At 44.9% G+C, this 23,382-nt stretch overlaps 1 protein-coding gene across 2 annotated transcripts in view; it reads left to right on the plus strand.

Moving 5' to 3' along the window:
• The window catches only part of PLCG1 (phospholipase C gamma 1), a 775,517-nt gene that overhangs the window by 323,863 nt on the left and 428,272 nt on the right, over positions 1-23,382 (plus strand). For both annotated transcript variants that reach the window (XM_069243788.1, XM_069243789.1), the window contains exon 9: positions 20,174-20,275. In XM_069243788.1, coding sequence (XP_069099889.1) covers positions 20,174-20,275 — 102 coding nt within the window. The remainder of the gene's footprint in view (positions 1-20,173; positions 20,276-23,382) is intronic.

The following is a 23,382-nucleotide window of genomic DNA, read 5'->3' on the forward strand; positions in this document are numbered from 1 at the left end:
GATTTTCAACATGTCAGGAGAATCTCTGACCCTATTTATGTTGCTGCCACCATTGATGGAAGTTGGCTCTGTATGCACTATTTCAAAGTAAGGAATAGTATGCACAGAGTCCAAGGGTTCCCCTTAGAGGTAAGATAGTGGCAAAAAGAGATAATACTAATGCTCTATTTTGTGGTAGTGTGGTCGAGCAGTAGGCTTATCCAAGGAGTAGTGTTAAGCATTTGTTGTACATACACACAGGCAATAAATGAGGAACACACACTCAGAGACAAATCCAGCCAATAGGTTTTGTTATAGAAAAATATATTTTCTTAGTTTATTTTAAGAACCACAGGTTCAAATTCTACATGTAATATCTCATTTGAAAGGTATTGCAGGTAAGTACTTTAGGAACTTTAAATCATTACATTAGCATGTATACTTTTTACATAAAACACAATAAGCTGTTTTAAAAGTGGACACAGTGCAATTTTCACAGTTCCTGGGGGAGGTAAGTTTTTGTTAGTTTTCACAGGTAAGTAAGTCACTTACAGGTTTCAGTTTTTGGTCCAAGGTTCAGAGCAACCCCAAAGTTACCACACCAGCAGCTCAGGGCCGGTCAGGTGCAGAGGTCAAAGAGGTGCCCAAAACGCATAGGCTGCAATGGAGAGAAGGGGGTGCCCCGGTTCCAGTCTGCCAGCAGGTAAGTACCCGCGTCTTCGGAGGGCAGACCAGGGGGGTTTGTAGGGCACCGGGGGGGGACACAAGTCAGCACAAAAAGTACATCCTCAGCAGCGCGGGGGCGGCCGGGTGCAGTGTGTAAACAAGCGTCGGGTTCTCTGTAGGTTTCAATGGGAGACCAAGGGGTCTCTTCAGCGGTGCAGGCAGGCAAGGGGGGGGCTCCTCGGGGTAGCCACCACCTGGGCAAGGGGGAGGGCCTCCTGGGGTTCACTCCTGCACAGGAGTTCCGTTTCTTTAGGTGCTGGGGGCTGCGGGTGCAGAGTCTTTTCCAGCCGTCGGGAAATGGAGTTCAGGCAGTCGCGGTCAGGGGGAGCCTCGGGATTCCCTCTGCAGGCGTCGCTGTGGGGCCTCAGGGGGGACAACTTTGGTTACTCACAGTCGTAGAGTCGCCGGAGGGTCCTCCCTGAAGCGTGGTTTCTCCACCAGTCGAGTCGGGGTCGCCGGGTGCAGTGTTGCAAGTCTCACGCTTCTTGCGGGGATTTGCAGGGGTCTTTAAATCTGCTACTTGAAACAAAGTTGCAGTTCTTTTTGGAGCAGTGCCGCTGTCCTCGGGAGTTTCTTGGTCTCTTGGAAGCAGGGCAGTCCTCTGAGGATTCAGAGGTCGCTGGTCCTGGAGAAAGCGTCGCTGGAGCAGGGTTCTTTAGAAGGCAGGAGACAGGCCGGTAGGACTGGGGCCAAAGCAGTTGGTGTCTTCTTTCTTCTTCTGCAGGGGTTTTCAGCTCAGCAGTCTTCTTCTTCGGTAAGTTGCAGGAATCTCCATTCTTAGGTTCAGGGGAGCCCTTAAATACTAAATTTAAGGGCGTGTTTAGGTCTGGGGGGTTAGTAGCCAATGGCTACTAGCCCTGAGGGTGGGTACACCCTCTTTGTGCCTCCTCCCAAGGGGAGGGGGTCACATCCCTAATCCTATTGGGGAATCCTCCATCTGCAAGATGGAGGATTTCTAAAAGTTAGAGTCACTTCAGCTCAGGACACCTTAGGGGCTGTCCTGACTGGCCAGTGACTCCTCCTTGTTATTCTCATTATTTTCTCCGGTCTTGCCGCCAAAAGTGGGGGCCGTGGCCGGAGGGGGCGGGCAACTCCACTAGCTGGAGTGTCCTGCGGTGCTGGCACAAAGGGGTGAGCCTTTGAGGCTCACCGCCAGGTGTGACAGCTCCTGCCTGGGGGAGGTGTTAGCATCTCCACCCAGTGCAGGCTTTGTTACTGGCCTCAGAGTGACAAAGGCACTCTCCCCATGGGGCCAGCAACATGTCTCTAGTGTGGCAGGCTGCTGGAACCAGTCAGCCTACACAGATAGTTGGTTAAGGTTTCAGGGGGCACCTCTAAGGTGCCCTCTGGGGTGTATTTTACAATAAAATGTACACTGGCATCAGTGTGCATTTATTGTGCTGAGAAGTTTGATACCAAACTTCCCAGTTTTCAGTGTAGCCATTATGGTGCTGTGGAGTTCGTGTAAAACAGACTCCCAGACCATATACTCTTATGGCTACCCTGCACTTACAATGTCTAAGGTATTGCTTAGACACTGTAGGGGCACAGTGCTCATGCACTGGTGCCCTCACCTATGGTATAGTGCACCCTGCCTTAGGGCTGTAAGGCCTGCTAGAGGGGTGACTTATCTATACCTGCATAGGCAGTGAGAGGCTGGCATGGCACCCTGAGGGGAGTGCCATGTCGACTTACTCGTTTTGTTCTCACCAGCACACACAAGCTGGCAAGCAGGGTGTCTGTGCTGAGTGAGGGGGCTCCAGGGTGGCATAAGATATGCTGCAGCCCTTAGAGACCTTCCTTGGCATCAGGGCCCTTGGTACCAGGGGTACCATTTACAAGGGACTTATCTGGATGCCAGGGTGTGCCAATTGTGGATACAAAAGTACAGGTTAGGGAAAGAACACTGGTGCTGGGGCCTGGTTAGCAGGCCTCAGCACACTTTCAATTCAAAACATAGCATCAGCAAAGGCAAAAAGTCAGGGGGTAACCATGCCAAGGAGGCATTTCCTTACAGGCGCTGACACTCTACAAATCTTTTATGTATTATTCAGCATCTTTTATTAATTTTTCAGCATCTTCTATTTATTATTCACCAGTGAAATTGAAATATTCTAAAAGGCTTGCACATGTCATATGGTAAATAGATTACTATTTCGAGCTTTTGTTTTTTTCCATATATCTCTTGGATACACATTTTTCTCAAATTGTTTGCCAAAGTGTTGCAAGTTGCCTTGGTAACTGATGTGGAGAGTTATTGCGATACATCAGTACATTTTCAGGATTCCAAACTGAACAGGAGATTTGTTAAACCAATGCAGTGTAATGCGTGCCTCTGCAAGATGGCACAACTGTCGAGTGCGTTCCCTTGTAGGGCACCGGCAGAGTAACAAGTCTCTCTCTTCTGGACAACATATGTGCATTCATGTGCTACACACCATCACTACTGGTAATGTGAAGTCATTGATTACCATTGCAAGCGCTTAATGTGCACTCACAAAACACATTGCACAATTTTCCTTTCTGCTTAGGTGAACCCCTGTATATGGACACTGCACAACAGCCATTCACTGACACTTTATAGCAAGGACCGCAGTCATCAAACTACTTTTTCAACATTTTAGCCATTGTCATTGCGTCTTTAAAATGGTAAAATCTAATATGCTGCCTTTTAGGGCACTGAAGAATCCCTGCTTCCATATAAATAATACATATAATAATAATAAAAAAATGATTTTGCAAGAGCGCATAATATGCATAAACGTTCTAGTACCCTTTGACCCATCCAGAGGCCCACTGCTCTGAGAGCAAGCAACTATTTGAACCGGAATGTCATATACCTCTTTTGTATTTGTGAGGCACATTTTTACAATGGGTATACCAGCCATTGAACATAAATATATGTTACAGTGCTTACTGTACGTAAAAGGAGTAGTCACTAAGCAACGTTTGACTGATAGTCAGGTTGATACATAATTTTCAACCTGTTTAGTCAGATCTTTAAAGCCAACCTTATTCATTCCACTGTCGCTTTCTAGCCCTTGCGAATAGTTGCCCTTTACTGCTAATTCTCAAATTACATTGCTGCAGGTCCGTCCCTCTGCAGGAGCACTTTATTTTATAAGATTTCTACCAGTTGATCTGTTTCACATGCATAACATTCCTCAACAGGCACACCATCTCACACTGATATTTCTCTTGTCCTGATATATGCTAGCTTGAGTCTAGTTATCCAGAGTGAGCACCATAAAGACTAATTTCCATCCCACATTCTTGGACCTCCAATTTCCCAAGCTCATACTTCTCTTGCCCCATTGATACCAGGTCCCCATACACAAATACTTTTAACACCCCCTTATCTACCTGAGCCTTTAATCCAAGGGATCATAATTTTTTTTGTCACTGCGTTGTGTAATAAACCGATTGAATGTGCACATTTATGTCTTCTTCCTGGTTCTTTTCTTCTCTCACATCAAATTCCACTGATGCTCTTATCGTTCAAAATGATTCTCAAAAGCTCATAAGTGTGAGCAAGTTCCAGCCTTTTTCCATTATTAATTCAGGTGTAAAGGTGTTCTTTAGCCCAAATTGTCTAAATTTAGTTCATTAACAGTTAGGCTTTTGTTCATGTAGCAGTCCACAAGCGATGAATGTGCTTGTTGAAGGGTCATATTGAGCAGGAGTACGTTATTTGCGTAGTGTGGGATCATACTTCCCTTCACCCTCAGCCCCAGTTTAATATCCATAATAATAGCTTGTATATATATATATATATATATTGTTTTAAACCACATGTCTGCCGACTCTAAGAGCTGTGCTGGGCTAGTTTGGAGGAGGTATATGCAGGACGCATCCAGTCCACCCACGGAGTGGTAAATAACGGTTGTTTTCCATCCTGGATCTTTTCTGGATTCACATGCTTTGCATTATTCCGCCATCTAGTGATTGGAACCGGAATTTTCCCATAGTAGTAGTAGTAGTAGTAGTCCTTTTTCTACCAGGACTGGGTGCTCCCTATTCCGGTTGATATGGAGAAAACACCCTTTCAGTTTTGCCTGAAATGTCATAATAAGTATTCACAAAAAGACAAACATTGAGAGTGCAACTTGTGTTTACCTCTCGACCACAACTCCGTTGATTGCGAGGTGTACGCAGACTTCATACCGAAGACTAACAGCGAGGGACAAGCAGAGACAGGCGCACCATGCCGTTCAGGGATAAAAGTTATCACCATACCTTAAAGAATTTGGATTATCCAGCGACAAGGAAAAACCATGCTCCAGAAGGATCTGAGGGTGAGGGATCAGATGTTGAACTATCCATTTTTGATGTAGAAAAAGAACAAAAAAAAAAGGTAACCATGAAAAAAACTGAGTGGGGGAGGGGTGGAAAGCATCTGACTGAAAATGTCATAAGGAGGCCTTGTCGTTGAGAAAATCATCAACTAGAGCAAGACCAAATCAAAAGAACCCCTATGGTCCATTACAAGGGATACCGCAGATGTTCGAACTCCTGAGAAGACGTCGAAAGATGAACCGAGTTGAGTGGAGGAGTAAAAAGATTGAAGTAGAGAAGCTTCGACATCGAAGGAAGAAAGGAGGGGCGAAACACTGAAAAAGGCATGGAAAAAACTCAGTCAACCACCAACATCAGTGGTCGACTTCGAGGAAAGGGCTGCTGAAATCAAAAGAAAGAAGAAAGGTCTGGAAGCCGAAATGGCAGCAATTTTGCAGGAAAAAAGGGATTTCAACGAATCTCCTGAGGAATCTAGAATTCCACATAAGACAACAAGACAGGAAGATAGTAGTGGGGGAACTGAAGATCTAGAACCCCCAACAACACCAGAGCCACAAGAAGAAGATTTAGAGCAGGAATTGTTACATGAAGGGTCAGAGTACCCTGATAGTCAATGGCAGGACATGGAGACAAATTCACCAGAAGAGGTATTGACACCCACCCATCAAGAGCTTCTCCCCCAGAGAATATTGCCATATGCAACCAGCTCATAACAAAGGCAGCTGAAAAGTATGGCGACAACTAGAGGAAGAGAAGGCCCAATCTTTCTTCCTGCTGGAAACAGTAATCTCTTTGCAAACCAAAAATCTATTTCTGCCAATGTTACCTAGAATTCTAAAACAAAGCAAGGAGGCATTTAAGGAGCCTGGAAATTGAAAAGCTGTGACTCCCAGAGCTGCAAAAAGTATAGACACTCTTCAGAGGACCCTCCGAATATTAATGCAGTACAGTCTGATTCCATCATTGCAGCAACTGCAAGAAAGAGGGCTAATATTCCAACAACATCTGGACCACCCCCAGACAAGAAAGCAAGAAAATGGATCTGGTGAAAAGAAAATTTGAAAGAGGTGCTGCAAATGAATGGAGGATTGCAAATTCCAATGCCCTGTCAAACCGCTATGCATATCAACAGTGGGACGAAAAGGCACAGCTCATGCAACACCTTTCACAGCATTACAGAAAGAGAGCTTCAGCATTAACTGAAGAAGATAAAAACTTTGCTAATACTGGTTTAAATTCTACTCTGGATGCTGCAGACACAGACAGCCACCAGATGATGGCAGGGACAACCCTACAGAGCCACACATGGTTAAGGATGTCAGGATTTAAGCCTAAATTGTAGGCAAATATCATCAATGACCCATTTGATGGATAACATCTCCTCGGTGCTGCAGTAGACAACATTCTGCAGCAGATAAAGAAGGACAATGAGACCGCAAAAAGCATGGGTGCACTCCAATTTAGAGGAAACTTGAGAAGAGGGACAAATCCTCTAAGGAGACCATCAGGAAGGGGGAGTTTTTCAGCTTCATCCTCGAATCAGGGTTTTCACAGAACATGTCAGGCTCTGACAACACCTATAAGCTGGCAATTTCTTTCACAAGGGCAACAGTCCGTTCGGGCCATGCAAGGAGAAGAGCACAGCCACAAAGAGGAGGAACAGCTTCCTCTAGTAAGTAAGTCTACAGCACAATAATCATAACAAAACCTCTCACATTCAACACCTGTGGTAAGTAGACTAAAACACTTCCTTCAGGAGTGGAGAAAGATAACTTCTGACAGTAGGATTATAAATACCATAAAATATGGATATTACATAGAATTAATAAAATCACCACCAAAAAGGACACAGACGGAAAAGTTTCTCTCAAAACTGGAAACATCAAGTCTAACAAACGAAGTAAACAAATTACTGGAGAAAAATACTATTGAATTAGTGCCCAGAAAAGAGGAAAATCAGTATCCAGCAAATGTACTTAAAATGGCTTCCCTTTTCACTCTTATGTCTAAGAATCGACAAAGACATACCAGGGGCATATCTAATCTTACAGATATGCCCTCACATGTAATAAAATGCCCCTTCTTTAGGGCTATAAGGCCTGCTGTAGGGGTGACTTACATATATTGCTCACTCTGTTAGGGGGCAGGACACACAGGCTGCGTGCCATGTTGTTTTTTCACTTTTATCTGCACCAAGACATGCAGACTGTAATGGTAGTCTGCATGTGTTAGGTGATGGGTCCCTAAAGTTTGCACAATGCATGCTGCAGCCCTTGGGGACCCTCTTTGGTATCCCTGGCCCAGGTAATAGGGGTACCTTTTACTAGGGGCTTACAGGGGCCAAGGGTAATGCAGGTTGGGGAGCAATTACACAATTTTAGGGAACGAGATCTGGCACTTTGGAAATGTTTAGCAGAAAACTATTGCACTTTCAGTCAAAATTGCATCAATTACCAAGCCCCTGTTAAAAAAAAAAAAAAAAGGCACTTCCCTACACACATTCCAATGAATAACAAGCACAAACATATTTAAGATTTATGGTCAATAAGAAATTTTACCAATTCAAAGTGCTGGCTTTCTGGATAAAATCAGCTCCAACAATATTTACAAAATGCTTAGCAGCTGCAGCAATACATTTAAAGAGACAAGTGATTCACATATACCCATAATTAGACAATTGGTTAATAAGAGCATGATATTTAAACAAATACGAAAAAAGATTTCAAACAATAATATCAATGCTATTCAATCTAGGATTCTCAATCAATACAGAAAAATCTTCCACAAACCAGAAAGAAAAAAATATTTTTGGGAGCAAGATTAAATACAATCGAGCAGAAAGCTTTTCCCTGTGAAACAAGAATAAATTCAATACTACAGGAAATTCCCCATTGGCAAAGGGATTGGTATCTGACAGTGAGGGCTGTGGGGACAATCCTGGGAAAAATGGCCTCAAGCATTCCACTCATTCTATATGCAGGGCTTCATATGAAACCAGTTCAAGAATGGCTACAGAACCAATGGTCACAAGCAACAGGGAGCTGGGAAGATCTAGTGGTTTTCATGGAAAAAATATAGGAAGAGATGGTATGGTGGAACAGAACACAGTTAACAGCAGGAACACATTTACACAACCAACTCCTACAGTGACCATTACAACGGATGCCTCACATATGAGTTGTGGTGCTCATATGAGATCATTCAATGTAAGAGGTGTGTGGACAGATCAGGAAGCAATTCATCATATCAACATCCTGAAATTAAAAACAGTGTTCCTTGCTTTAAAAGCCGTTCAGAAAAAGCTTGGGGGAAGGTCAATATTAATACAAACAGCCAACACTACAGCAATGTTTTATATCAACAAACAAGGGGGAACACAATTTGTCCTATCAAAATTAGCATAACAAATTTGGAAATGGGCAATTCAAAGACAGATTTACCTTAAAGCAGTTCATCTTCCAGGGAAGGACAATGTACAAGCAGACAATCTGAGCAGACTCATCGACTACCAACGAATGGTAGCTCAATCAATGCGTACTCTAACAGACATTCACATGTTTGGGAACACCAAACCTAGATCTGTTCACAACAGTAGAAAACACAAAATACCAAAACGTTGTGTCCTGACTTCCACATCACCAATCACTAGAGAATGCCCGGTCAATAAGCTGGTCACGGATATTTGCATACGCTTTTCCTCTGATGCCTCTGATACACAGAGTAATCAACAAATGCAAGCAGGACAGAATGACTCTAATTTTAATTGCACCACAGCGGGCACAACAAATGTGGTTTTCAGAACTGATAGAAACAGCCAAAGGAAATTTTCTGAAACTAACAAAGCAACACGATTTGCTGACAATAAACAAGGGCTATGTTCTGCATCCAGAACCAGAGACGTTAAGTCTAACTGCATGGCTCTTCAATACTTCGAATTTGCTCACATGCATCTTTCAGTAAAAACAATGGCTGTGCTCAGAGAAGCCAGAAGGCCAAGAACAAGACAATGGTATACAGAAGAATGGGAATTATATACTCAGTGGTGAATTAAAGGGGATCGGCTAACCAGAAAAACAAGACTTCAATACTAAAGTATCTAACTCAACTTTTAGATTGCAAGTTATCCTACACTTCCTTGACAGTAAATCTGGCAGCTAACGTAGCATACACAAGGGGACACTTAGTGAAGAGTCTCTTAACATCACCCGCAATAAAAAGATTCTTAAAAGGAATAGCACCACCCAGAAGGGTACCTGCTCCTGCATGGAACTTAAATATGGTTTTAACACAACTGATGGGGAAGCTGTGTGAGCCTCTACACAAAGCATCTCTGAAGTTGCTCACACTTAAAACTGCTTTTCCGGTAGCAATTACATCCTTGTGGAGAGTGAGTGAATTACAAGCTCTCACAATTCAAGGACATTACTTGCAAATTCATAAAAACAGGGTGGTCAAGAGAACAGACACAACAATTTCTGCTTACATTTATATAAAACCTTCGTATTAGTCAATCAATTCAAATTCTACTTTTTTTCCCAGAAGCAAAGAACAATGCTGAGAGAGCATTGCACACATTGGATGTTAGAAGGTCAGTCATATATTACATAGAAAGAACTAAGACAGTCAGGAAAACAAAACAATTGTTTATTTCATTTGCAGGAAATAATAAAGTAAATCCTGTCACAAAAGGAACTATTGCAAAATGCATTTGTCAAGCAAAAAAATTGTGCCTCGCCCCCGCAGGAGCACCTTTATCTTGTAACCCCTAGGGCACATTCAACACGTTAATAAGGAGAAAGAGTAGCTTCCTAAGCAAACATTCCATCACAGGATATTTGTATGGCAGCAATCTGGTCATCTGTTCATGCTTTCACAAAACATTACTGCATAGACATTCAAATGAATGAAGAAGCTGAAGTTGGACAAAAGGTTTTGAAACATACATTCACCAAGTTCATCTTCATCCCAACCACCTCAACAGTAGAGTACTGCTACAAAATCAATCAAAAGCATGTGAATCCAGAAAAGATTCACGCTGCAAAAACAAAAATAGTTTCTGACCTGTAGATGTAGTTTTGTAGTGTCAAGAATTTTCTGGATTAACAAGCGATCCACCCACCTCCCCAGAAGATGGGGCAAAGAAAAAAAATAATAATAATAATAATCTGAAAATGGCGACCAGCAGGAGGATCAGGGAAGGGCATATGTTGTCACAGGAGGAGGATCTAGGCACCAAATAGCAGAGGTCGTCAACATGGAAAAAGAAGCATTCTCAATGCAACTGGTCTCACATTTGCTCAAGTTAGAGCTATTAGCGTTGTAAACTCCTAACTGGACTTTTCTTGCCACACAAATGAAAAGAAAAAAAACGCAGCGCGATCGTGCTGAAATTTAAAATGAAAAAACCGAGCACAATCGCATTTTACATAGCGTTTTTTTTTCTTTTCATTTGTGTGGTTAGGAGTTTACAACGCTAATTGCTCTAACTCGAGCATATGCGAGCAAAAATGTGAAAAGCGGCACTTATTCAAATAAACGCAACTATACGGCAATAAAAAACTTCTGATGTGCATCTGGGGAAAAAACGGATTATTTTTCCCCACAGATTTTCAATGGACGACCCGTATACCTCGTTACTGCACGGACCCGTAATACACCGTCTGCAAATTGTTAATAAACATTCTAGCCGGTTCTGTGCGACATAACTACTTTGACAATTATTCGAATGCAACATTTTTTTTACATGAAATACAATGTCAGGCTCTAAATGCGTAGCGTTTTGTTTTTTGATTTGTGTGTTTCTTTTGCAGTGTATCATTTAATTTCAAATGCCGTCTAGTGCTGAAAAAGTTGGCAGTTGCCACTTTTAGGGCTGAAAAGTAAGGCGATGTCAGCGGGGACGGTGTACCACAGCTTGCTCATGATCATGGAAGCAGAGATAAGTGCCCGCAGCGCTGCCAAGCAGAGCTTCCGCGGCCACACCGATGGAATAACCCTAAAATATCACACGCGGAGCTAATGGTAGTCCTCGGTTAATCTGAGAAGTGGGCTCAAGGCAAACAATGCCCCAGCCCTCGCACCTTCTTTCGTTTGATGGCGAATCACCCAGGACCCAAATCCAATTTTCACCCCCTGACTAATCCTGTAATATAAACATGCCCCCTAGTACCTCTGTAAACACCGGCAGTAAACGAGGGGCACGGAAAGCAGGGTCCGTGATCTACCGTAGCAATAGAATTAAAATGCATTAACAACAGTGCACATTTACGGCCTGCTAGAAAAGTGCGGATAGATAGATAGATAGATAGATAGATAGATAGATAGATAGATAGATAGATTGTATCTAAAGATGCTTGCACGGGTTGGTGTCTCCAAACTCAGCATATTATTTACACAATGCCACATAATTGTAGTATCTGTGATAAGAAAGGGACACCAAAGGTTACGTTCAAAACCTTTTATATTGTGCATTAAAAAGCATTGCATCCAGTCACATTTATTGGTCAACTAATACCACAGACCTTCTGCGACTCACAGAGGCGTGCCTTGCATCGATTGTACCCCAAATTTGGCACAACGGCTGCCTTTTATTTGTTCCTTTCACGTTTCCAAAGGAGGTCTGCAAAGAGGACCCCAAAAACCAAGCTTCCCCTCACATTCCAAAGTGGCAGACCTCTTTGGGTGAACGAATGCAGCCAAATGGGTCTGGTCAAACAGACCAGAAATGAGGGGGTGGGATTGGGGTGGAGGTGTTTACGAAAAGCAAAAGGCACATAACATATTACTGTGAACTATAGAGTGCAAATAAGGCGCAATCTCCATTAACTGGAGACTTTGAAACTGCCAGGCAGAGTCTCAGATGACCCACTTGGCCAAACTGTGTCATTTTGGGTCACCGCTCTGCCACTCCGTTCCCTTGTGAGTGAAAAGTTGGGACATAAACATAAACAGGTTCTGGTATCCAGCTCCTTATTAAACTGTTTATAAGTCGCTTCACGGATGCTGATTTCGGTTATATGGGTGTCGAGCTTTCTGCCTGGTGTAGCACTTTCTTCCAAAGGGAGAGCAAAACGCACATAGGTGACATTTTGATCGCCAGCTGTTCGGTTCACTTCAGCTCTGGGCCTGTCCTGCTTTATCCGAGGCCAGCTGTAAACCCTCACAAGAGCTCTAGCTTCAGTGTTAAGTTTTTCAATGGCCCTTTCGCATGTTTACAAGGCAAATGTATCCCCTGGTGCAGAGTGCAGACGTGACTTGTGCAAAAAAAAGGAAAGTAACACCAATGTACCAGTCACATACTCTTGAACACTGAGAAGAGTTTGGTAGGTGGGGTGAGGTCTTTGGGCTGAAGAGCTATCACCACAAAAAAGCAGGGTGAGAAATCAGGCAATAAATCTATCTCTGTAAATGCACCCTCTCACGGGGCCTCTGCGACTAAACAAGCCGGTATTTATTTTATTTACTTCTGCCCAGAGCCTGATAGGTTGGGAAAATAAAACCGCGGGCTCTTTAAGTTTCAAACATATTTATTTATGGCAGAAAAATAGTATGCAAAGATATTTACAAAACAATCATAAAAAATATTGACTGCATTTAGACATCGGATCTATTTGCATTTTTTTTTTTTTCACACACGGGTCATTAATAAATAAATAAAACGATTTCACGATGTATTTGTTCTCTCCAGAGGGAACATAAGAAAAATAGAAGATTGTTTCACCAGAAAATTTTCCTAAAATAAAAGACGAGGAAAGAAATGTTTAGTCTGTAGAGGTTTTCGGTTCCCTATCCAGAAACAGCAAGTCATTGGTACCTCTGTTTGTTTTTTGGTTTCTCCGTGTCGAGTGGCTGTTTGGTAGGCACGGCTGTGTAGAACGCTTGTATGTATATGTAATGCTTCCATTTTCTTACGATAATGGCATTACTCCTAGTCCTACTCCCTCGCCTTCCTTTTAACCAATGAGGCCTCCTGCCTCCCCCCTAGACCCTCCCTTCCCCTTTCAAAAACCCCCCCCACCCTTATCCCCTCCTGTACAAAAACCAAGCCCAAGCCGCAACTCGGACAGTCCGTACCGGGAGGGTGGGAGGGAACGGAAAAGGAAGGCGAGGGAGTAGGACTAGGAGTAATGCCATTATCGTAAGAAAATGGAAGCATTACCTCCCGTCCCTCCCTCGCCTTCCTTTTAACCAATGAGACATAGCAAGAAAAACACACAGGAGACGGACATCGAGTTGCAAGACCCTTTGTTAATATCCTGCACCAAGAACATCCCAAACATTATCTCATAGAGGATAAGACCCGGTGACCAAACACCGACTCCAAACCATCCAAGACCGACAGCCTATAATGACGCACAAACGCCGAAGGAGAAGCCCAAGCGGCGGCCCTGCAAATCTCCACCACTGAAGTCCCCTGAAGCTCTGCCACCGTCGCCGCCATGCCTCTGGAAGACCTCCCCTGAATCCCTAGAGGAGGAACCACCTCTTTCAAGGAATAGGCCAACAGAATCAAAGATCGAACCCACCGACTCAAGGAAGCCGTGGAAGGTTTCTCACCTTAGCGTGCCGGACCAAAAGTAACAAGCAGTGAATCCCCTGTACGAAAAGGAGCCACCGCCCGCAGATACTCCAACAAAACCCTACGTATATCCAACGAATGCAAACGGACCTCCTCCCCTGATGAGGGATCCAGACAAATTGAAGGAAGGATGACCGCCTGCCTGGAATGGAACGAAGAATTGACTTTTGGAATAAAGGAAGGCACCGGAACCAGAACCACCCTATCGGGAAAAATCTTACAAAAAAGGAAAGGAACATGCCAATGCCCCCAATTCCCCCAACCGACGAGCCGAAGTAATGGCGACCAAAAAGAACGTCTTCAAAGATAGACGTCGCAAATCACAGTCCCCCAATGGGTCAAAAGGGGCCCCCGTCAACACATCCAAAACCAAGGACAGATCCCATGAGGGAAAAGAACGTACCGGGCGAGGAAATAAATTAATAAGCCCCTGAAAAAATCCAGGCATCAATCGCCCTTCAACTTGAAGATTACGCCATGGTCCCTAAATGCCTGAATAGCCGCCCACTGTACCCGAAGAGAAGCCACTGACAACCCTAAACGAGCACCGTCCTGCAGGAACTGCATCACCTCAAAGAGAGAAGCGCAGGAAGGATCCAACTCACGACTTAAGCACCAAGACGAAAACACCTTCCACTGTCTACCATAAGAAAGCAAAGTTGAACGTCTCCATGAAGCCAGCAAGGTAGAACTCAAAGCCACTGGCACCTAACAGAAACGCCCTGAATAGTTGAAACGGAGGGAATGCATATAAAAGGCCCTGCGGCCAAGGACATGACATCCCGTCCACCTCCCATGCTTGGGGACACCGAAACCGGGAGCAGAAGCACTCCACTATCGCATTCTCTACTGACGCAAACACATCCAGCACTGGAAGACCCAAAGCCGAACCAGATGCCGAAACAGAGACCTCCGGAGAGAGAAAAGTTGAGAGGAAGGAATCACGCTGCTCAGTAGATCCGCCCGAACATTTACCACTCTCGCCGAATGACATAAGCCTCGGCCACTAAGTCGTCTGTGCGAACCAGAACCGCCAACCCCCTCAGGGAATCCTGGAAATGGACCAGAGCCAGGAATATAGCCCGCAATTCTCGCCAATTAGATGACCGACTCTCCTCCCGAGGGGACCAAAACCCCCGAATCTGAGCTGACCCCATCCATGCCCCCCAACCGGAGAGGCTGGCATCCGTCGTCACCACCACGGGTCTCAGAGGTGACAAAGACACCCCTACCCTCAGGTGGTCTGCATCCAACCACCATTGCAACTCTCTGTGAATCAATCCGGACCCTGGAACCCCGTCCTTCAGAGAACCGGACCCTGGATCCCACCTACTCAAGAACCACGTCATCAAGCACAGGGGATGGAAACGTGCCCAAGAACCCAAAATATCACTGACGCCAAATGTGCAGTCGCAACCATAGAAGAGCTCGGGGAGCAGACAGTAACCATACCTTCTTTACCAAAGCCTGGAGAGCATCCAACCTTTTTTCAGACACAGTCACCAACCCTAGAATAGGCTGAAACCGAGCCCCTAGAAAAACCAGATCCTGGGACGGCACAAAGTCCGATTACACCCAATTGATCAAAAACCCGTGTTATTGCAGGACCCCCAGAACTTGGGCCACCTGCCTCTGCAAAAGGTCTCGTGAATGGGCATGAATCAAAATGTCGACTAGTAAAGGGTGCAGAAACACCCCTTCTGAATGAAGCAAAGCCACTAGAGGAGCCAGCATATTCGTGAAAATTCGGGGAGAAGATTTCAGACCGAAAGGCAGAACGCAAAACTGGAAACGATCCTGCCCCACAGCAAACCTCAGGAACTTTTGAGAGGACCATGCCCCCGGTACGTGTGGTTAAGCATCCGGCAGATCCAGTGACACCAGAAAATCCCCTTGCCTGACCAATGGAAAAATAGTCTGAATGGACAGCATGCGGAAATGCCCTGTCCTGATCCAGGTATTCACCTCCTTCAGATTGAGCACCGGTTGAAAATCCCCCTGAAACTTTCCGCACAAGAAACAAGACCGCATAAGTGCCCTGACCTCGGTCGTCTAGCGGAACATGGGAAATGGCCCCCATGACCAGTAAGTCCCGCACTCCGTCCAATAATGCTCCACTCCAAGACCCCTCTGAAGGCAGAGGTGTGGGATGCACCCCGGAATCTGGAGGAACCGCCACAAAATCTATGACATAACCATTGGTCATCATGTCTAGTACCCAATGATCGGTTACACTGTCCTCCCAAGCTGAAAGAAAGTGACACAGTCATCCCCCAACCGGCCCTCTGCCAGGCCCACAGCGAATGCCAGGACCCCTTCTTGAAACCACCCCGGGTCTCAGGAGTAGACTTCTTAGGTGAAAAACGCGGATGAAAACGCCGTCTCCTAAACGAAAAGGATTTAGCAACCCTAGTAGGAGAAGATCTGGAATGCTTCTTCCACCCTTTACCCGAAGAAGAAACCCCTTTATAAGGTAAGGCATGCTTCCGCTCCTTAAACGCCTTGGAAAGTATGGATGGTAATAGTTCTCCAAACAAGTTACAACCCTCAAACGGCAGTCTCAACAAGGCCGCCGTTTCCCCTGGATCAGCCTTCCATGAACGCAACCAGAGGGACCTACGAGCCCCAATCAAAGACCCAGATGCCAGAGCCGAAGTACGGACTATATCTGAAGACACATCCGCCAATAATCTGGCCAGCTGTTCCATACCAGCCAGGAGCTCCGAACACTCCGCCCCTTCCTGTACAGCCACCGCCAGTTTATCAAAGCCTTGAACCAATGATTGTGACGCATAAGCAGAATAAATCCCTGCCTCAGCGCCAGATTCTCCGCCGCAAAAGCCCTCTTAAGACCTGAATCCACTTTACGGTCTGTGGTATACGTAGGCACACAATCCTCCGGATTGACTGCCGTTTTGCCAATTAGAGTAGCCAGAATAGAGTCCAGGCGTATTGAAGGAGGAAAAACCCCCTCACCCTCAAGTAAGTAAAGTTACTGAAGGAATCGTGGAACCTGAGCCTTCTCCACATCCTTCCACTCACGAAACACCATATCCTTCACAGGTCCCTGGAAAGGCATGGCAAACATAAAAGGCGTCTGATATTTGAGGAAATAAATGAGACTCTGAGTTTGTAGGTTGAAACACAGGGAAACCTAAACTGTCCCGAATATTTGTCATCACTTCCCACATTACCTCTTCTGGAAACCTATTTCCCCCCAGATGACGTTGATGGGGCCTCATCCTCACTCTCCGATGAGGATTTCCTTGCCGCTACCGATGAGTGCGCACGCTTAGACTGATCAGTCCTGGCCACGCCAGCTTGCAGTGCCCTGGTGACAGCCATTTCACCCATATCCTGCACTTCCTCACTAGACATGAGGGGAGTACCCCTGCCAGGTACCTGTGGGTTCTCAGGAAGAGCAATGCTACCCTCCCCTCCCACCTCCGAGGAGGAAGAAGAGACAACCACGTCCCTTTGCTGGAGCTTTAGGCATGGTAACCAAAATAACACTGCCTTTCATTCCAAAACACTACCCTACATATAGGACCCTGGTCCTCCCTAACAGGGCTCCACCAAACCCTAAAAAGGTTACAATCCTTGTAAAAATCCAAAAAACCACGGGCAGAACGCCCGTCCTACCTGACCAGCATCCAAAAATTGAAGTTCCTCGGTCCTCGCGGCTCCGCGGCGCGGAAACCCGGAAACTAACGCCCCAGCCACAGAGGGCCGGCTGACCCCGTCAGCCGGCCCCCAGTACACGCCTCTCGAGCAGCCATGCCGTTCGCTCAAGACGTGACCCAGCCGTAGCACTCCTCGCGGAGCACCGCGTCCCGAGGAGTGCCTCCATCGACGACCTCCAGGCCCCGCCGTGCAGGTAAGAAAGGGAAAGAAAAAACGTCTAGCGTGGGCTAGACAAAAGAACAGGAGGGGATAAGGGTGGGGGGGGTTTTTGAAAGGGGAAGGGAGGGTCTAGGGGGGAGGCAGGAGGCCTCATTGGTTAAAAGGAAGGCGAGGGAGGGACGGGAGGTAATATATGTAGACCGTTCCGGCATTCTTGGTCATTTAGGATGTTCCGGCACAGAGTGGTGAGACAGTTTGGCTGTGCGTGAGGCTTAAAGTCTGGCCCCTTTGCTCAGAGGTACAGGTCGGCCGGAGGTGAGAGGCCCAGTCATGTCCCTCTTGTTTGGGTGCAGTTCGGCGCTCACTGAAAGGTCTCAGTACGGCCTGTCTCCTGGGGGTGCAGTTCGGCCCCCTGTGAGAAGCCACAGTCCGGCCCCTCTCCTTGGGGGTGCTGTTCGGTGCCTGGTAAGAGGCCACAGCACAGCCTCGGCTAGGAGGTACAGTACGGTGCTCGTTGAGAGGCGACAATCCTGTCTCTGCTCGGAGGTACAGTGCAGCGCACTGCGGGGGGCTCATAGTCCACCCCCTCCGATCACCTACGTTCTTCACTAAGTGCTCCCACAACAGCCCCCTCTGTCACCTGGCGTGTCCCGGTGCCCCGGAGAGTCCTGGCCTGTGTCGAGCAAGCCCCCGTCCAGCTGCACCTTGTCCAACGCTGGCTGCGCTGGGATCGATGCAATCTGTGGGGGAAAAAACTGAAAACATGTTAATTTCACTTGTTTTCAAAACAACCCTCTAGCTTTAGTCTATGAAACACTTCAACACACTAGAGGAAACAAAGGCCTTTCAACACGGACCCTCAAGTGAGATTTTATCTAGGGAGCTGGGCCTGGTGGTTGCATGGGAGGAGTATAGCTCAACTCACATAAACACATGGGTCGTGTTTTAAAAATATGCACGAGATACGGAATCATGTTTACACAACATTAAAAAAAAAACAGTGAGGGGAGAGCAAGCTGGCCCTGGAAAAGCCCACCTCTGTTTTATTATGTTTGCAAAGAGAGCTGGTGGGGAGAAGGGACTGAACAAGCACCCACAGTGTTAAAGTGAAACAGGCAAATGCTAAAAAAAAGTCGCTTACAGAAGAGATAAACAGGACATAGCGTAATTACACAGTACTTTGTGCTGCTCCCAAAGTCAAAACAGGCAGGACAAAGGAAAGAACTGACCACTAGCAAGCAAGGAATTTTGAAGGACACTGCAACTAACAAATCAATGCTGGAACTCACTCTATTGTATACTTTAGTATACAGCAGGCCGAACGCTAACGCTCGACCTAAAAAGTAGAAAAGGAAAAATAACTATTACTACTTTGGGAAAATTCCAGTCCCAAGCACTAGATGGCGTAATAATGCAAAGCATTTAAATCCAGAACATTCTACAAGCTGAAAAACCACACCTATGAATAAGAAACTATTTAATTTCTAGTTCCCCATTTAATGGTGCTTAATTTATCGACCTGGTAAGGGTGGAAGCCTCAGATGGCTGGGGCAGTATTCAAACTCATGATCTGCAGATCATTGCATATCTCAGCAGCAAATTTTTAACTCATTAAAACATTGGGATGTTGAGCACTCCATTGGAGGCAACGGAATTCTCCGGGCTTGTAATGGCTGATAGAAGCTCAGAGCTCCAACATTCTTATGTCTGTTTTTCACAGCAACAGCCGTGAACAAAAGCCTTATGGAGCACAATATTTCAACCCCCTTTGGCGCTGTGAGGCCTTTGTTTTTCTAATTAGAACATTCTGCCATGATGGGGCAGAATGTTCTAATAACTTTATTGCCTGCCATATCTGGTCTATACTGGCCATTAAAGGCCCACTCTCTTGTTAAAGTCCCTCGCCTTTGCCTCTGGCCTTTAACAGTAGAGTAGGCGGAATAACCCACTACGGCGGGATATATTGAACCATTGTGCTGACTGGAGGAAATGTTCTTACTGAGTGTAGAGCTTCAATCCTACAAGTGTTAAATAAATGAAACTTTGGTGCCAATATACTGGCTTGGTACAAATCAAGATTAGGCCCATATTCCATGCTGGCCACTGAAAAGATGTCACTAAATAGTGCAACAGTCTTGTTGGCTTAATATACCTTGTCAAAGGCAGGTTCAAAATGCATGGATTTACAACGCAGAGGTTCTGATGTTCTTCTCAGGGCTCTACCGACCATCTCTATCATTGCCACAACACTTTGTTTATGTAACTTCATGAAAACCCACCTGTCTTTTGTAACCTTCAGTAACTTCTGCTCGTTCTTCCAATTGGCAAAAATAAGCCTGTGCGAATATCTTCCCTACTGCACTGAACACTGTCAGTAGTAAAAAACGAACTTGTTCATCACCAGAATCCTTTCTGTTGACAAAAATGAGCATGGTCCTACCCCACCCTTTGAGAGACATTTGCCATAGACAGAATTTAAAATAACTCCATTAATAACACCTTCCACCACTGCAAGTATATTTTAAGGAGGAAATTGCACAGGCCTTCTGGTCCCCAGCCATGGACAGCTTCATACTTTCAATCGAGTTTAATACCAAACCACCAGATCTCAATTTAAAAATGTATTTTGTTGATGCTGTTTTTGTAATGGGGCCAAATCAAATTCCTGAGGTCTGCTTGGCTAGTAATTCTCTTGTTCACAAGTATTATTATTTTGTTCCACCCTCCTGTCATCTCATGTCTTTTCTGCAGGAGCTCTGGGCCACTGATGTCCTCCGCGTTCAGGAGTTCATGTTCAACTTCCTGGGTGACCCCTTAAGAGAAATTGAGGAACCATACTTCACTCTGGATGAGGTGAGAGACCGAGACCGAGATTTTTGCTAAGAAAAGACTGTTGCCCCATTAATACAAAATAGAATAAATATTCGAATCCTAGGCAGAGAGTTAATGGGTTTACATTTGTCTCTATATTTTAGAATCCCACATAAAACACTGAGTAGGTTTTTTAAGCGCAGCATTAGTTGCTGAAATCAGAAGCCGAAATGATCCCAGGAGGTATTTTTCTTCCATATCCTTCTGTAAACCCAGGATTTTCCAAAATGTGGGATGTGGAGATATCAGTCTTGGTAGCACTAGTTACCTAATCTTATCTTTAAGATCAAACTGACTTGCTTAAAGTGTGCAATCAAATAATGTAACTTCAAACAGTTCTTTAGTAACTTTCCAGCTTTATAGTTTGGACGAATTTCACATATTGTTACCTCAACTCACTGCACAACACAGCATGTCATTTTTAAGACGTGCATATCTTTTGAGCGCATGCATCACTCACAAGGTTTCTCTCAAGGTTTTTTTTAAAGCGCCATGTCATTGAAAGGATTCGGGCTAGCATTATTAAATTCTAATAAAAAAATATTTTAAATATGGTGATGCCTTTCCACTCCAAGGAGGTGCCGAGGGGCTAATGGCCGTGCTCCTCACTTGAACTCATTTTCTACTAATGCACTGATTTTTGAAATCTGTTATAGCTAGTATGCTTTTCCCAATTGCTTCAGCTTTGAAAAAGCCACATGATGTAAAATAAGATTCAAATTAAGCTAGCGAAGTAAAGAATGTGGAAAGTTCTTCACAGTGCCTTTTGGTTTTTCAGTTTCTGGTTCAGTGTCATGTTTGGCTTCCAGTTGCGCCAATCGGAAACGGGCACTAGTCTTTGAAGAATACACGCCTGGAATAAAAGCCTGGCTCATTTAGTTATATGAATTGGTTTCCCTAGCTGGTGCTACCTTGAAAGGCCGTTAAAGGCCAGCAGAGTAAACACACCTTCAGCTAGGCACTCGATTGAAATGCTTGTGCGTGCGCAGGTTTGTTATCCGGATGGCCTCCTATCCATTCCTTGCCATTTACTGATTTCACACCCTTGAACCAACCCCATCCTTCACAGGAGAACTGAGTAGCAAATTCCTCCTCCTGTGGGCCCCCTTAGGGAGATCTTGCACGAGCCTCTCAGTTGTTTCACTAAGTAGACATTGCACATCTTGAAGTGTGATTTTGCTCTTGTTGAACCTCTGTGCTGAAATATACTTTCAAGGAGTCTAACGCCCCGGAACAGGATGTTTTTGTTAAAATGTCATATTTTGGTACCAAAGGTTGTTTGTCATCGTGCTCCTACAAAACAAAAACCTGTTAAGTGTGCAGCATGCCGTGACACCTTCAATAGGGCCAATCCTTGGATCTGGTCTGCAACGCAAATTATACCCAAAATCACAATAGCATTTCTGGGTTCTTGATTCTCGAATTCTGTGTCTAGAACGTTCACAAAATGACCCAGCGATAACTCTAAAAGTTGACATTGTTTTGGCGTCATGTAGGACTCCCGGAACTGGGACAGCAATGATCCGGTGATGACGTTTTAGTTTCAGGTCTGACTCCTGTGAATGAGAGGAGGGGCGAGACACAAATGTGCGTTCCTGCTACTCCCCTAAAGAACAGGTTTGACAAAGTGACACTAAATAACCAGAAATAAACATAAAAGAAGCAATTCTGCTGTTTAATGTGTCTGAAGGGTTTGCAGCTTGGAAGCAGAGCAGTCACGACTCACCCGCAGTTGTTCTGGCTTTTTCTGATCTGTGTGACAAGGTTTCGTTCTTAAACCAGTTAAAAGTAAATTTTTTTCCAAATGTGGCTTGTTTATTAATGCTCTTCATTCAAAAACGTTATGGTGAAATAGCGTCTGCCCTTTGCATGTGATGTCATTGAATTTTGTCATCTCGTAGGTGTGTCACGATTTTTCAAGCTACACTTTATGTAGGCGGCGGAATGTATCTTTCTGTTTATTTAGGAGGTCATGAGTGGTAATGCTTCTCTTGAACATGTTCAGGGTGTCCTGGCCATTGCGACGAACAATGTTGCCTAAGCCTCCGGTACCTTCTCCTTCTTCTTGATTACACAGAAGACGTCCCCCCACCCCCCTCTTTTCACGACTATGGGAGTTATCGATGGTTTGTGACTGCCTTTGGGTTTTCAAACAGCAATGGCAAAACACTGGAACTCAATTGGTAAGCATATGTAGGGGCGTAGCTTGGTCAGTAAGCCTGGGGGGTGTGAGCTTCAGTTTTTCTGACAGTCAGGCTGGCATATAATGCTTAAATACAATATACGACAAACAGGGTGCATAGAAGGGGCCTGAGGGAGAGTGAAAAGAGAGAGGAATGCCGATTGATAGGGGTACTAAGTGAGGGGAAAACAACAATATTTTGTAAAATTACCAATATTTTTGACGACTTTAAAAACTGGGAGGGAGAGAGTGTGTGTGCGTTTTTGCCTGAATGTTACGAAATATTCCTGGTGAAATCTGGCAGACATCTCACCATACCCGACTGAAAGCATCTGTACCCAACTATTTATCAGAAAATTAATTTATTTGGGGGCTGCAACACACCACCCACCCCAGAGCTATGCCCCTGAGCATGTGCTCCTTCTATTAGCAGACATTTACAAATGGTCACAACTTGCCTAACTTCTGGATTCTTCCCTCCTTTAACCCTCCATTACTCTTCTATTACATTACTCTATTAAATCCAACTAACAAACTCACATATCCTCCTCTCAAATTAACTCATACTAATACTGTACTCATATTTCCCTATACTAATCCACCACTAATTATTTTGGGTTCCAGAGTAGTGTGCTAAATGCTGAAAAGCACTTTGACACCTCATCAGGGGTAGTAAGCGCTATATAAATACAATTACAATACAATTAATAATGATTGATTGATTAATGCTTTTATACAGGGCGAAGCATCCCAGTGCTAAGAAATGCTCATCTTCGATTGAGGATAATGGTCTTCAAGAGGAGGGAAAGTAGTGAAGTCTGTTATGGATGACGAGAATTTTTTTTAGTTGGCATCTAAAAGAAAGCAATTCTTTCTGTGATTGGAGCTCCAGGGGAAGCCTATTCCA

The sequence above is a fragment of the Pleurodeles waltl genome, chromosome 7 (genome assembly GCF_031143425.1).
Source record: "Pleurodeles waltl isolate 20211129_DDA chromosome 7, aPleWal1.hap1.20221129, whole genome shotgun sequence".
NCBI lineage: Eukaryota > Metazoa > Chordata > Amphibia > Caudata > Salamandridae > Pleurodeles > Pleurodeles waltl.